The 15410-nt window shown below is 35.6% G+C and overlaps 2 protein-coding genes and 1 long non-coding RNA gene across 8 annotated transcripts; 2 read left to right on the top strand and 1 right to left on the bottom strand.

Annotated features, from left to right (window-relative positions):
* Window positions 1–1086: 1086 nt before the first annotated feature.
* LOC140819299 (uncharacterized) lies at window positions 1087–5427 on the top strand. Of its 5 annotated transcripts, XR_012115199.1 has the most exons (9): window positions 1098–1248; window positions 1810–2992; window positions 3087–3177; window positions 3276–3433; window positions 3524–3575; window positions 3714–3793; window positions 3905–3998; window positions 4094–4858; window positions 4952–5427. XR_012115199.1 is itself a non-coding variant. In XM_073179317.1 (8 exons), exons 2-8 carry the CDS (start codon window positions 1835–1837, stop codon window positions 4624–4626), a joined length of 2166 nt encoding a protein of 721 aa, XP_073035418.1. In that variant the 5' UTR covers window positions 1087–1217; window positions 1810–1834; the 3' UTR covers window positions 4627–5427. The 5 variants fall into 5 exon arrangements, 4 of the variants coding, with proteins under 4 accessions (XP_073035418.1, XP_073035408.1, XP_073035431.1 ...); XM_073179317.1 differs by having other exon boundaries at window positions 1087–1217; window positions 4094–5427; XM_073179307.1 differs by having other exon boundaries at window positions 4094–5427.
* A 2160-nt stretch (window positions 5428–7587) lies between these two features.
* On the bottom strand, window positions 7588–10465 carry LOC140819292 (uncharacterized). Its single transcript, XR_012115198.1, has 2 exons — window positions 9995–10465; window positions 7588–7786 (listed from the first exon to the last, which is right to left on the bottom strand). It is a non-coding gene; the product is annotated as an uncharacterized lncRNA (long non-coding RNA).
* Window positions 10466–11987: 1522 nt separating this feature from the next.
* LOC140819276 (uncharacterized) lies at window positions 11988–15156 on the top strand. Of its 2 annotated transcripts, none has more exons than XR_012115196.1 (3): window positions 11988–12574; window positions 12994–14349; window positions 14430–15156. XR_012115196.1 is itself a non-coding variant. In XM_073179285.1 (3 exons), exons 2-3 carry the CDS (start codon window positions 13129–13131, stop codon window positions 14878–14880), a joined length of 1245 nt encoding a protein of 414 aa, XP_073035386.1. In that variant the 5' UTR covers window positions 11989–12153; window positions 12994–13128; the 3' UTR covers window positions 14881–15148. The 2 variants fall into 2 exon arrangements, 1 of the variants encoding a protein (XP_073035386.1); XM_073179285.1 differs by having other exon boundaries at window positions 11989–12153; window positions 12994–13922; window positions 14430–15148.
* The last annotated feature ends 254 nt before the right edge of the window (window positions 15157–15410 follow it).

The raw sequence follows: 15410 nt of genomic DNA, 5'->3' as shown, positions 1-15410 counted from the left end.
ACAGTCATTAATCATATATTTTTTTACGCCACTGTCATTTCTGACAGTTCGTATACTGTAAATAGTGGTCGCATATTTATGATAATTTAGAGATTGTTATTACATAATACTTTATTCAATAATTAAGCTTTGTAACTATAAGTAGTTTAACTGAATATTCATGGAATATTTCTTCATCTACTCAACTATCTTTTATTCCAGTTGATCTTGAGGCTCTATCAGTCTGGTAGACCTTGATATCTGTTAGGCTTCAAACGGACTTTATCTTACAATTACACTTTCAGTTTAGCTCAGGTTCAGTTCAGTCCAATTTAACTCGTTATCATTTTAAATAGATTCCATTTGTTAAATCAACAATACTTAATTGATCTAACAAATGTTATAAACAACGTGAAACACGTTAAAACGTATATGTCAGACTTCAAGTTTTTTCAAATTTAAGAGAGATCATCGTACCTTTAAGCATAAGAAAAAACTTTTTAAATTTTTACAATATTTTTAACTATTTCAAGTCAAACAATAAATAAAATGATATGAATCTCATACTCAACTGACGCTTCAAGTTCTAAACATTATACATATATATGTTTAAAGGAAAATAGATTTCAGATCAGTATAACTCGCAATAAGAAAAAACACAAGCTTTACGGGGGATTGCACTCTCAGAATCTCAGATAAACAAAATCTGCTATCATAAACACATTCGAAATTTAGACTGTTAATTTGGTATATAAAATTGATTATACTACGATCCAATTCTGTACCAATTTTCCATAAATATACAAAAATGATCACCAAACCTATCTCATTAAAAAAAAATAATTAAAATGAATAATTTTTTTTAAAAAAAAATATTCCGGTTGCTTTTTGCTGGATGTTGATTTTTTAAAAAAAAAAAATCCGGAAACCACTTCTTATTGCATCCCAGTAAAAAAAATTTTTTTTTTAAAAAAAATAATAATGAAAATTATCTTAATTTGATGTAAATTTAGCATCCTTGATGTAAAAATAAAAAAATTTAAATGTTTCATCCTCCATTATATAATTTCTTTTTATTTAACCAAATTTTCTCCAAAAAAATAAAAAAAATTGCCATGTTTAAAAACATTCTCTCTATCTATACCATTTTTTCAGTGCTACTCTTCCACTCCAGAGAGTCCCAAAGCTATCCTTCTCGATCTTTATGCTTTAATGGCTAAAAGCTGAATCAAACCCAAGTGAGAAAATCTTACATTTAAAGAATTTTCGGTAATCTTATCCTTGTTTACAAGGCGAGCCTTTTCCTTTTTGCTAATTTTTCTTACTTGCTGTTGTTAAAACGCTGTCGGATTGGAGTGTAGAGGCCGAAAGTTGTTATCTTGATACTGCCATACTGGGTTCTCACGTCTTGTGCTGAGTGTAAATGGGGTTTTCCTAGTATTTACGAAATATATATATATATATATATATATATATGGGTTCTATTTTCTAGGCTGGTCGTATAAAATGAATCAAACAATTCATTATTTTTCACTTCTGGGAGGTCACGAGGTATTCATGCGGAGACTAGGTTCAATGAGTGAGGATTGGGATCCGTGTTGGATCTATTGTTTTTATAATTTGTACTTTTTTTTGTTCTTCTTGTCCTGGTAAATTTATTTAATTAATATTCAATGTTTCTGAAAGCTTGATTACCGTGTTGATTGTTTGTTATTTTTTCTGACGTCTGCTGTGCTTTGTTTGTTGTCAAAGGTGTTATATTGGAATGATATTAGCCACATTTCGTTTCGTACTGTTTGTTAAAGTTGGTTTCGTTTTCGTGGATTTCAGTTTATCCATGGGTTGAAGTATAGGAATGATGGATAGCTTCAGCGTCTTAGCGGAAGGTTCACGATTTTTTGATGCATTGGATCAAATTTCACCAACATTTGATTGTGTTGATGGTTGCCATGGTGACAAAGATTGGGAATACGGAGTATGGATTAGTAGTCCCCAAAGTATTGATGAACGTCGAAGGAAATTTGTTAGATGGATGGGATTGAATGAAAATGGGTTAGAAGGAGGTGATTCGGTTGATATACGCGACAACAGTGACGATGGTGGTGTGTTTAGAGGAAACGTCGGGAGAATTATGCAGAATAGTGGGGCTGTTCTGAGAACTTCGGGTGTGGAAGACGAATTTTCTTCGAGCCGATCTTCTTTATCTTGGTCTACTGATTATTTGGATTTGTTCAGCCGAGTGGATTTAAATGAAGGTAGGATCTGCTGTGGGATTTCTGATGGTGTAAGTGAATACTGTGTGGACCAATGGGGAGAAAATAAGAAGCTAGGAAAAATTCGGGACACAAATTCCCGAGTTCCGATATTTGGGGAGTCTAAGAATGATTCTCAATCGCCTAAATTGGTTCAGAAACTTGTACAAAGAGAGCTGGAGGGAAATGGAAATGCAACAAGAACAATGAATAGGTCAAAGGATAGGTGGTTCAGAAAATTGCGTTCCCTGGCTTGTATGATGAGTATGAACACGAGAAATGGTACTGTGGAGTCAAATAACTTAAGACAAGGTCGAGAGACTGGGGCTCAAAGAGTTGGAGTTCGCCATTATCGAAGAAGGTTGAAAGAACTTTCTGCCCTTTTTGTGGGACAAGATTTCCAAGCCCACAAATCTTCAATATTGGCTATGAAATTTAGTCCTGACGGTCAGCACCTAGCAAGTGCGGGAGAAGATAAGCTTGTGCGAGTATGGCAAGTGGTGGAAGATGAAAGATCCGATACATTTGACGTTGCTGATGTGGATCCGTCATGTGTGTACTTCTCAGTAAACCATTTGTCTGAGTTAGGACCTCTTACGGCGCAGAGTGATGGTGTTAAAAAATCCAAGAATCTTAAAAAAACACCAGATTCGGCATGCGTTATCTTCCCTCCAAAGGTTTTCAGAATCTTGGAGAAGCCACTGCACGTGTTCCAAGGACACAAAGGAGAGATCTTGGATCTTTCTTGGTCAAAGAATGATGTACTGCCTAATCATTGCAAATTTATTTTACATATTTGAACTATTGGAAACTGGTTTTCTATGAATTAAGGCCTTTTTACTTGTTTTTTCTCAGTGTTTGCTTTCATCGTCGGTTGATAAAACTGTTCGTTTGTGGCGAGTTGGACTTGATCAGTGTCTCAAGGTTTTCTCTCATAGCGACTATGGTATGTACATATAATCTGTAATCTATTGAATTGCCCAAAAATTTAATATTGCACATGGCTCAGAAGTACTGAATTTCTCAAATATTCATTCTATGCAGTAACCTGCATTCAGTTTAACCCCGTGAATGATGATTACTTCATCAGTGGTTCAATCGACGGAAAGGTTCGAATTTGGGAAATAAATGGCTGTCATGTTGTGAATTGGACAGAAACGAAGGACATAATAACTGCCGTTTCTTACCACCCTGATGGTCAGGTCTGTTTGCATTGCTTGTTTTCATGTTAACAAGTTTAGCATATATATCAGGAGGCATACTGATTCAGTATATATTTTCTTGTTATAAAGAGTGGTGTTATCGGCTCCATTACCGGAACCTGTCGATATTTTAACATATCAGGTGCTTTTAAGTTAATTCTTGATAATTGTTTTGCTTTTTAATTAATGCTTTACTGGCAGAGCCCTGATTTTGTCACTAAATCGCCATTTACATGCTGTGACTCACTAGTGTTGGATGAAATTATGTTGATTCTATCAGATAATCAAATTCTATTGGAAGCTCAGATATGCTTAGGTGGTAAGAAGAAATCACCCTGTAGAAGAATAACTGGCTTCCAGGTTGCTGTTATTAACTTTCAAAGATTGCTAATCTGTTTTGAATTCGTTTCAGTTTCTTTTTTTGGTAAATTCTTTCAATATTCCTACTAATTTTGTCATTCTGTGGAGCAGTTTTTACCACAAGACCCGAGCAAACTATTGGTAACATGTGCCGACTCACAAGTCAGAGTTCTTAATGGGATGGATGTGATCATCAAGTACAAAGGTACGCTCTTGATTCTTTCGTGTTGTTTGACGACTTGCATGATAATATAAAATCACTCATTTCGTGAAAATCAAATTATTTTCTTTATTATTCAGGTCTACGAAATGCTGGGAACCAGATCTCCGCTTCATTTACTTCAGACAGCAAACACATTGTCTCCGTGTCTGAGGATTCAAATGTCTATATGTGGAACTACACCTGTGCTGGTACATCTACTTGGTCGCAGTCAAAATCCATTTGGTCCTTCGAGAGTTTCCCCTCAAATGCCTCCGTTGTCATACCTTGGTCCGGCCTGAAAATCAGAAACTCAGAAAGCCAGTCAAAATCAAGAAAACACGATACTCCTATAAATTCATTGCCTTTTTCAACATCCACTTATTTCTCTTCGGGGCAAGAATTTTTCCTCGAATCAAACCCAAAGGGATCTGCCACTTGGCCTGAGGAAAAGCTTCCAACTACCATTTCTCGGGCTGCATCCTCTCCGATGTGTAAACCTCAGTACAAACTTCTCAAGACTTCTTGCCAGAGTTCATCAACTTCTCATGCATGGGGTCTAGTACTTGTTACGGCAAGTCGGGATGGAAAAATAAAATCTTTCCTCAATTATGGTTTACCGATTCCCCCATAACCCAAGGCTCTGTAAATATCTAGAACTTCTGTGCGATCTACCTTGATGGGCATGTTTTTTGCTAGTCATTTCAAATCTAGGCTGTCACATATTTGAAAGTCCGTTGACCGGCCCCAATCCATTTTCTTGCTCTATATTGAAGGTCCCTTTCAAATTCTGCACACAAATTGAAGTTTGTATAGGCGACGACAGTTGGATGGAATCAAACACTCCATTTCAAGAAATAGCTGAGGTTTGCGTTATCTGCATGCAATGTAGCTATGCAGCTTTCAGTATGTTTTATCCATTCATTTGTTAATGCGATATATTTTTGCCTCTGGCCCAGCAAAGAAATGGAATCATGTGTAACGAGACGTCAGCTAGAGAATGATATGCACGATGGAATTGCTCGCGGGACCTCGAAGAATTTGTGCCATTTATTCATTCTGGTGGGGCTCCGAGAGCAAAGCCGGTGGCTGAGATTTGTTTGGGGAAAATTTTAGTGGGGAATCCCATATTTATGTTATGTTGGTTGGTCTGAATTATTAAGAAATTTGTCTGCCATTTTTTCGATCGCGACTCAGAAGGTTGCTGGCCACGGCTCGGGGAGGGGCTGGGAGACGTTTTCCAGCCGGGCGGCTTATGATTTTGTCTCCGGGGGTAACCAGTTTTTGAATGTGTGCTATTTAGAAAATCAAATATACGTGAGCTTATTACATTTTTAGAGTTTTTTTTTTTTTAAATGTTTTTTAAACTTCTGACGAACATATTACATTAAATCCTACATAAATTTGTACGAATCGAAATTGGGGCCTTGGATTCTGTCTGGAGTGTGATTTGGTAACTACACTGATTTTTCTGTTCATGTTACAAGGCAAGCAAAATCAAAATGAAATAATTCGTAAAAAAATCAAAATCAAATAGTCGATTGCAATTCTAAATTTGTTTAAACCTGACTAGGTGATTTAGAAATTATAATAAACTTCGTAATTAAATTTTAATGTTAGAATTAACAAGTATAATAGTAATGAGTAGGTCTCTTGTGAGACGGTCTTACGAATCTTTATCTGTGAGATTAGTCAAACCTACCGATATTCACAATAAAAAGTAATATTTTTTTATGGATGACCCAAATAAAATATTTGTTTCCCAAAATATGACTCATGAGACCGTCTACACAAATGATTGCCAATAATAATTTAATCTAAAGCTGGAAGCGGTTGCACATATCTCGTGCATGCCTTGTCTATTACCTGTATGACTAATTATAACTTTAAAAACCAAAATTAATAGCTAGGGACATAAAAATGTAGTCTTGTGAATTATTGGAGCAAAGCACGTGATGCGAGGACCCGGAAGATACCCACCAGACAATTCAAATTGTTGGTAGAATTTTAAAACACGATGTCTTCTCAGTGACAATGATAATAATAAAAAGCGTTCCTAGGTGTTCGAGTTGATAGAATAGTTGAGTGTTTGAGAAATATTAATGAGTTTGATTTTTCCAATAAATATCTTTTCGGACAAACATATCGCACATAATTTGCTTACCGTGACTTATCAAACTAAAATATTTTGCAGATTATTGCATTAATATGAAAATTTACCTTATGTAGATCGAATTATACTGACATGTTATTTGTCAGTTATTATGTGATACCTCCCGGAAGGTCCGGTCATGAGTAAGGTTATGACAAGCTTGCCGGGCAAATGAATGCTCGAAACATCATCTCCCCGAGCTACCCAAAACTCGGGATTTCAGACAAGTCCCTATGAGATGGCCTTTTAACCCGGGTTACCTCGACAATAGCACCACACTCGAGTGCACAAGCATGTGATACCTCATCTCGGTAATCATTATTGTCAAATCATATGGATTTGACAAGGCAAAATGGACCGTTGGGTGTGTCAGATAGTTGGGTCTCAGAAAAATAGAGTATTGACCATCATCTTGTCATAATTAGTAAAAGAACACTGAAAACAAGACCATCATTGATTTTCTTCTTATAAATACCAAGTTTTGTATAACATTTACATTTATTCACATATATACTGCCCACATCATTTACTCTCTAGATTTTTCATACAACATTGGCATATTATTCTATTTGCTACATTGATTCTATTCGTTCATCTGTCGACTTTAGAATCGGATTGGTCACGCCAGAAATTTCTCCGACGCCCATTCACGTGATTATCTTCGTGTTAGCAGGTCATCACCAGCCCTTCCCGAGGGAAAAACCTCAGGTTTGAATACATCTCGATGTGCTCTCATTCTCCCATAATTTTATACCTGATCCCATAAATTTTCCGTCCCAACTTACCTAATTTACCTAGATCACATCATTATACAAACAAATAAAATCAAATATAGAACGAAATTGTAGATACAGCGTGACGGTAGTAGTCGTCGTCCCCTACTCCTATTCTGAGGTAAATGAACGTGGATATAGTGAATTACGTTGTATCATACTCTTTGTTAGTGGACTTGACCCTATATCATGAAAATCAAATCAAACAACTCCAATTCGATCAACTTAATTACTCTTAACTTTTCAAGGAAAAATAATTGCATGATTAGTAAGATCCTCAAAATGATTAAATTTTAGGTACCTTACAATTGCATTACAAAATATATTAAACTCAAATTTAATTATTAATGTAAAAACGAGTAGTTAATATAAACAAAAACCGTGTTTGAATCTCAAATCTCACTCTGCCAATATTAAGCCCATCTAGCAATTGTTTTGGCTCTCCTGCAGTCTCATCTGTGTCGACAGAGATACTTGCCACACATTTAAAGGAAAGAATGATCGTGACACAGAGCCTGAATAGAACTTCGTTGAGCAAAGCAATCACATCATAATTTCTACAGGGTTTGGGATTAAACAAATGATTTTATGGACGATCCCTTGTCAGTTCTTCAGACTCCAGAAAAATGTGGTATGCAAAGAAAGTGTGAAAAAAGAATGATAAAGAAACTAATCTCGCAACAGGTGCAGATTGGAAGATTACTGTATGAAAAAACATCTGCCGTTTTAAAAAATACAGGAAGAAAGAGCAAATCTCCATGTTTGTAACAGTGTAACAAACAAAATACAAATGTGAACACAGTAAAAATATAGGATACTTGGAATCCCTACATCCAGACACCAAATTGGAACTTGCGCAACCATCGTACCTGAAGATAAAATTGAAGTTAACTTAAGGGAATACTATCAAAACTATATGCTCAACATGTGAACACATACAAATTAATTAGTTATCCATGATGATTCCGTTGTTTCTGCAATACCATAAACAAATCAAATTCATCAAAGCAGAAGGAACATTGTGCACCGATGATGTAGCCCGATTTTCAGGTTAAAGCTTTTTAGAAAATGGATCCGTCATAGTTGTTTTTATGCTAGAAGCATCATTGAATATCACCAAATTTCGTCATCACAATAGACTATTCATTGTGAATTTCATTTTAAACTTGTCCACGTTACAGGTAACTGATACATTGGGATACACAACAAGCTGGGCCAGTATCAGCAAATCAGAAATGGGGTGATTTCCATTTAATACACATGGCCTATCAAATGATCCATACTCCATAAAGAATTAAGAATAAAATTCCTGAAAATGATTGTAAGTACATGTTAAGAAATGGGACCAAACTGACATTTTAAGAGAATAAAAAGTCTTGGATAAGGGAGGTGACATTAGCATGCAGACATGCATGGTGAGACGGTCAAGGAGCATTACATAACTCAGACAGTATAGAAAACATATTTCAGGATAAAATCGTGATTCACAAACCTGCTGGACAAAGAAAATCAACTAAATGGTCCAAAATTTATAGACAAAATATTTTGCTGACTCTGACTTTGAAATGTTTCAAGAATTAGAGTAACAAAGGTCTATTACTACTGCTTGCCAAACCCTAAACTAATTTGTCCATAAATAATACGGTTAAAGGGATGATCATTCTCTAGCACAAGTTGAAGGCAAACAACTGTTGCCATGCTGAAAAGTCCACAATTTAAATTCCTTATACATAATGTCAAGGTTATTCTCAGGGAGTGCGAGACAGTTATAAGAACATCGTGTTATACCAAAACGTCAACAGCCCCAAGAAAAGGATAACGACTTTAAATGATATCATACCAGCCAACTCTACGGAAGCAACCATAACAGGACACACCAAAAGGTAAGAGTTTTAAACTGCTTAGAAACCAGCTCGATGGAGGAAAAAAACGTTCTACTGGCATCATAGAGCAACGAGATAAGTAATCAATTAACTGGGGGTGGAGTCCAAAAGTAACCATGATATCATGCATAATCATAATGCTTTTTACCACGATTATCAGGTGGTAAGAACAATACAGCATACTATCACGATTGGTGACTTTTATTCTGACAGTAGTATACTCAAAATTTTAAGAGAAGATGTGGTACCTAAATTTGGAATGTCCTGCGCATACAATCATACATCACATAATGTATTTAAACATAAGAACATAGTCCTAACAAAATCATATTACTCAATCAAAATTTTCATTCACCAAGTGTTCAAGAAAGAAAATTTTAAAAGTAACCCAAAAAAACCAAGGAATCTCAGAGCCACGAATTACCATCATGGGGTACGACAAAAACTTTTCAGAGAGCTGTGTGGAGAAAAAACCCATTTTAGTGTCTAGTATCTTATTATGTATTTTTTTGTCAAATGCCAACAACTCCATTTTAATAACGATAAGCAAGGATGTTATGCGTGCTATCAGTGAGCCATCGCAAATCATGTAGTTTTCATTTCCGGTCTAAAAATGTCAACTTCCTGCTTCCTTTACCCATAAAAATTAGAGAAACGTTTGAGGTTGTCTTCGTTTGATCATAATACTGCTAAACTTAATCATCATCCAATTCAATGAGAATAATAAAATTAGAATGTAGAAGATAAAATGCATCAATAATCTTAAAGCAACGTCAAAACGGAGATTCACTAGAGCAGGTGCACAATAATAAACTGCATTAAAACTGTCATGTTTTGTACAAGTTGGCAATCCAGAATCGACTAGGGAAAAATAAACTTAACTTTTTTAATGATGACATAAAAAATAGCTAAAATTTACTCAATTTTTGGCGAAACTCTCAAAATCAATTCAAATGATCCTTAAAATACATAGATTAATCGATAATAGAGTATTAACCATTCAAATATCTAAAAATGAAATCAAGCTTGCACATCGAAAGAGCAATACTATGGTGACATAATCAAGGCAAATGAGAACCATATCACATGGATTGAATTAAAAATTCCTTACTTTCACCAAGTCTTACGCACCCAAAAATTAAAACGATCAACAGATCACGCATAATCAAACTCTAGAAAGATTAATTATTTTACCAATAATCCAGGGATGCTGGATCGGGTTCAGACCGGAAGATTATCGACGGAGCGAGAATTGTTGACATTGTGATTCACGGAGGACAAAGAAGACGTGGAGCTGGAGCGGAGATTGGTCAACATGAGCGGGCGATCTTTCGCCTCCTCGTCCTCGTCGTCGGTGTCCGAGGTGGTAAGATTAACACAAGAACATCGCTCGAGTGAGGCGAAAAACGCAGCCGCGACGCTAGTCCCAAACCACCGCGCAAGGCCGTCCACCTTCTCGTAATACGAAGCCGTATTCACGCCGGAATCCTCCATCTGTTGTGGTTCTATGACTTCGAACTTCTGATTGAGGGAAGTTCGAAGATTTGGGGGAAAATCGCCGATATTAGCGCCGTATTTGTTTTAATTTCAAGTAAAATCGATCCATTTTTATATTCTCTCATTTGACAATTTCTTGTCCGAATTCCATGAAGCCCCCCCATTTGTCCTTTTCGTTTTTAATCCTATATCTGACATTTTATTTGCGTCCGATATTTTATACCGCAAGTTACTAATGTTATTTTTTTTCGTGACATATATATTTAGAATTATATGGTTTTATCACATCATAGATAATATAAATTTTAACATATACATAAATTTTAATTCGAGAGAAAGTGAGCACGTCTTCCTCCTCATATCCATCCACATTTACGTGGACAGAGAAATAAGCCTATATTTTTCTCTGAAAATTTCTTCAATTCGAGTTCCGTTTGATCTTTATCTAAAAAATTGTCTAATAACTCAAACATAAAAAATGAAAATTGATCATGGACAGTAAGTAAGAACTTCAAATTTTATTTTTTTTTTCAGTTTCTTCTTATAAATTTCGAGCATAACCAATTTTCAATTCAAATCAGAAATTATAATGATCGACCAACAATACGTTGGTGGATCTTTCCATGCAAAAAAAATCACATATATCACTATGCCATAGAATGTGAAGGGTTTTACCAGGCAAATTACTGCGAGACTATAAAATCAAAGTACAAAAAAGTTGTAAAATCAAAGAAATAAAAAACAAGATATTCACCCCCAAATTATTAAACATTCGACCTGGATTATCACTTGTCCAAATACATTCAATTGTGCTCTTTTCCATATTTACATAAAATATTTCTCTTTCAAAAACATATTGTTACACAATATGTCGAACGATAAAGTACACTAAACTTTCGTAAAAAACCAGTGAACTAAATTATGAAGAAACACAGTAGAACAAAGCTTAAAAAAAACCAAATCAAGACCTGTACAAAGTACAATGTCCTTAACACATATTCGTCCCGTCCTGTAAATGCTTCGAAGATTGTCTTGGACGTTTGTTTGTCAAGATATAACGGAACAACCAGCAATGACTTAGCACGAGACACTGCTACGACGAACGAAAAACGTACATTTACTTTAACACCGAAATTTAACAGATGCCAAATGGAGAAAGCTAGCAATATGAAATGCAAGAGAATGATTGAAAGAGATAAGATTTTCATGTATATGAAATGAGGAAATGAACATACTAAGCCCAAAGTACACACAAAGAGTTATGTAAGATTAATTAACTTAATTAATCTTCCATTAACTCAAGAATATGAAGAGTCAAAAGTCTTCAACAATCTCACATTCATAAAACATAATTTTTATTCAAACTCTAAATTTGATTCAAAATTTCAACATAATTAAACAAAAAACGTGAAAAATTCTATTATTGATTTGAAGGGTTGACCAGTTTCGGTTTACAGTGGATGGTGTGGGGTCTAGTTTAACGGTTTAGATCAAGTTAAACTACCTCTGGGCCTCTATTTGTCTGTGGGCTTAATTGTATTCAAAAGATGGGCTTTGGGTCCTAATAGGTTAAAAAACGTGGATAGGAATGAATCCCATAGAAGCCGACTTCATGGCTACTTGTACTAAAAAAACGCCATTGTGAAATAGCAACTTTCTTGAAATCTATTATGTTTTTTTGTATGTGGGTAAGAAATCTAGAAGACTGGGACAAATGTAATTAATTAGTTGTTTGTCAGTTGTCACACTCAAAAAGAAAGAGAAAATGTAAACTGTATAGTTGTCCTAGATTTTATCTGTATCAGATCTCAAAATCAATTGTCCGTCTCCAATTCGTCGAATTTTCGTAGCGTTAGGTGTTACACTGATGCATCTTGAGTTTACTTCCTATTTTTAAGTTAATTTTTCGGGTGACTTGTGATCGGTAGTTGAAGTTTGCGATTTTTGGTTTATTAAAAGAGTAGCCTTCTGTGTTTGATCTATTGATTTTTAGCTAATTTTAGTTTCTTTGTGGGTTTTTCCTTTTTTGGTAAAAATTTTAGGTGACTTGTATCAGAAAGTGCGTTTTCCTTCGTAATATTTCGGGGAATTATTGTATAGATTGCGAAGCTGAGTAAAACACATTTATGGAGTGTTATATTTAATCGATTTGCGTGATCTTATAGATTGCACTCGGTCGTGCTGTTCTTGGTGGCTTATTGGATCGAATTTGCCATAATAGAGCTTGTGGTTTTAATTTGACATGGGGCTAGTTTGCTGGAGAGGAGTAAAATTCATGTGAGATAATGTGGTGATTTTCCGGTCAGATATAAACTTCCTCTTGCCTTCGTTGTATGGTGTAGCTTATATCTCCTGCTTCTCTTTGCGTAGAGCTTGATCCTTGAGTGAATATCTGAAACTGTCCGCTGGTGCCTTAATTATTTTGAAATTTCTCTATGGTCCTTTGAAATTGATGTTTATGCGATGGTAATGTTTTTGCTCTTTGTATTACAATAATGCATGTTGGAAAGCTATGTAATGAGTAAGCTACTCTGGAATTGGTATTATTGCTGTTATTGATAGCGTTGTTTATAAATTCTGAACCATTTTATTTACTTAGGATTCTTCTAGTCTCGTTTATAACGATTTCCTATTTGCATACAAGAGATAAAAGTTGTGTTGCAACTAATTTTTGGTTGTGTTTTACTTTGCTGCAGCTATATGTGGTTATGAGTTGAGTTGGATTTTGTTCCAGTTTCGTGCTCTCAAGGTTCTGTGAAGTAACCTGAAAACATTGCGTCTTATCGTAAGATTTTTCTAGAATATCTCTGTTAGATTGCTGCTCCTTGTCTATGTTGAAACCATTATCACGTGACAATGCCGATGAGTCAGTCAATAAGTCATATGGTTTTTTCTGGGATCAAATGCCTTGTACATGTAAATCTTCAAGTCAAGATTTTTTGCATGGCAACAAATTGTTGTTAAACCATGAAAATATTGGGAAAATTTATTCCTGTGACCAAACAAACGTGTCGGAACCGGATGTCACACTTATGAGTGCTTGGAATGTTGATGAAAATGCAAAAGTAAGGGAAGAGAACCAGCTTATTGAGGAATATTGTGCAACCTTTTCCAAAAATTCCGGTTCTTGTTGTTTGGACAAGCCATCAGAGAATTGTTGTTCTAATGCCAAAAGCAATCAAGATAGTTGGTTGCAGGAACTTGAGCCCATTGCTGATGAGAGTTTTGAAAGGGTGCCAATGAGCAAGGACTTGAAAGAGTCCTGGCACTCAAATGCTAATTTAATGTACTTGAACCGTGAACAGCCAGAGAAAAATTGCTCTGATCTGGATTCTCAGTGTAGCGAATTTATGAAGATTGAACCATGGTGGCATTCAGCTGATAAAGATGACGTAGCATCCTTTATTTCTTGGAGGTCATCTTCCCACATCAGAACTCGTGATCTTTCAGAACCTCAGGCCTTGCATTTTGAGAAGGGGTCAGATAATTTTGTAAGCTGTTTTGACCAGGTAAAAGAACAAATGGCAAATACAAAGGCGAAGGTTTTGTGTGTGGCCGACTGTTCTCAAGGAAAAGATGCAGGATTAGTGGAGTGTACAGTTCAAGATTCGGATGGAACATTCAGGTAATGACTCAGGAAATTTACATTTGAGGTGACAATGTTTGCCCCTTTTTACTTTAGTGTGAAGTTAGATCTGCGGTTAGAAGTTTGATGACTTGGTATTTACTCTTACTGGTCTAGATTGGTGTATGGTTCATTGCCTGCCTAAAATGTATGGGTAGATTAAAAGAGGGGACGGTAGAAATTATGTATGGGGAAAAGGAAATTGATCATATGACATGGAGTCTGACTCAGACTCACGCTTGACATGTATAATTACATTTTACTTCGATTTTTTTTTGCGCCAGGTTTTATGTATATCGTTTTTTAGAAAACTTTCGAGTGTTGTTCAAGCCAATACTGATCTGTCGCTGAGTTAATAATTGCAATTTGAAAAGCACCTCCCGCCCTCTTCCCATGCACGAATTGAATCGTGAGAAAGAAATTGAAGGTGATTTTTTTTTTCTTTTTGCCACCTTGTTATCCATGTTAGTTACTAACTTGGTAATATATTTCTCGGTCGTCCTACAGCAATGGCAACTTGGGTACAATCGAAGTCGATTCATCAGTTACCTTGGGACAAGAAAGTTTTGACCTCAACAAAAATCAGCTTTTAGAGGCACTCTGCCATTCTCAAACACGTGCAAGAGAAGCTGAGAAGTTAGCACAGGATGCTTGTGACGAGAAGGGCCACATAATCGAACTTTTTTTCAGACAGGCATCTTACCTGTTTGCTTATAAGCAGTGGATCCGAATTTTGAAAATCGAGACACTTTGCTTTGAACATGCGAGTAAAAGTCACCTCCCATCAGTTAAAAACATGGTATTGGGAAAGAACAGACACAAGATCAGAAAAAAGAAGCTGGGTAAAGGTGGGTGTTGCATATGCAACCGTGCTTTTGCTTTCGCACTAGGATTGAGCCTCGTTGGTACTGGTTTGCTTGTCGGTTGGACCATCGGATGGCTTTTTTCAGCTTTCTAAACCATGGATTCTGTGTAAATCCAGTTTCTTTGTCACTAATATGTAACATACGGATGTGGATGTTGGGTAATATCACTGTGTATAGATGATATGGAGTGTGGTTGTTCATATGTTTGGCTTGCTTGGGGAATTGGTCTCGTTTGGCTTGTAATGGGAAAAAAGTGGCCATTTTGTACATACATGTTTAGAATTACTACCTATGCTTGTGTTGCAAATATATGGATGTAACTATATTTGTTAAACATAATGTTATCAACTTGCTTTCTATGTTTCACTATATCAGTTCTTATTTCCAGTAATAATTTTTTTTTATTCATAATCTTGCAAATTGCAGCCCCCTCAACTTACAAATTTTTTTATGAAATTATATATATATATATATATATATAGTTCTAATTAATGAAATATTTAAAAATTATACGTAAACCTGAAAAACACTTGCAATAAGCGATTACATACAAGTTTTAAATCAATTCTTTCAAAAAAGTTACGGCCCGTTTGATTTCCATATAAACAGAGGTCCAACTCGA

This window comes from Primulina eburnea, chromosome 2, assembly GCF_022965805.1.
Source record: "Primulina eburnea isolate SZY01 chromosome 2, ASM2296580v1, whole genome shotgun sequence".
Classification (NCBI taxonomy): Eukaryota; Viridiplantae; Streptophyta; class Magnoliopsida; order Lamiales; family Gesneriaceae; genus Primulina; species Primulina eburnea.
This window is presented reverse-complemented; position numbering and strand designations above follow the sequence as displayed.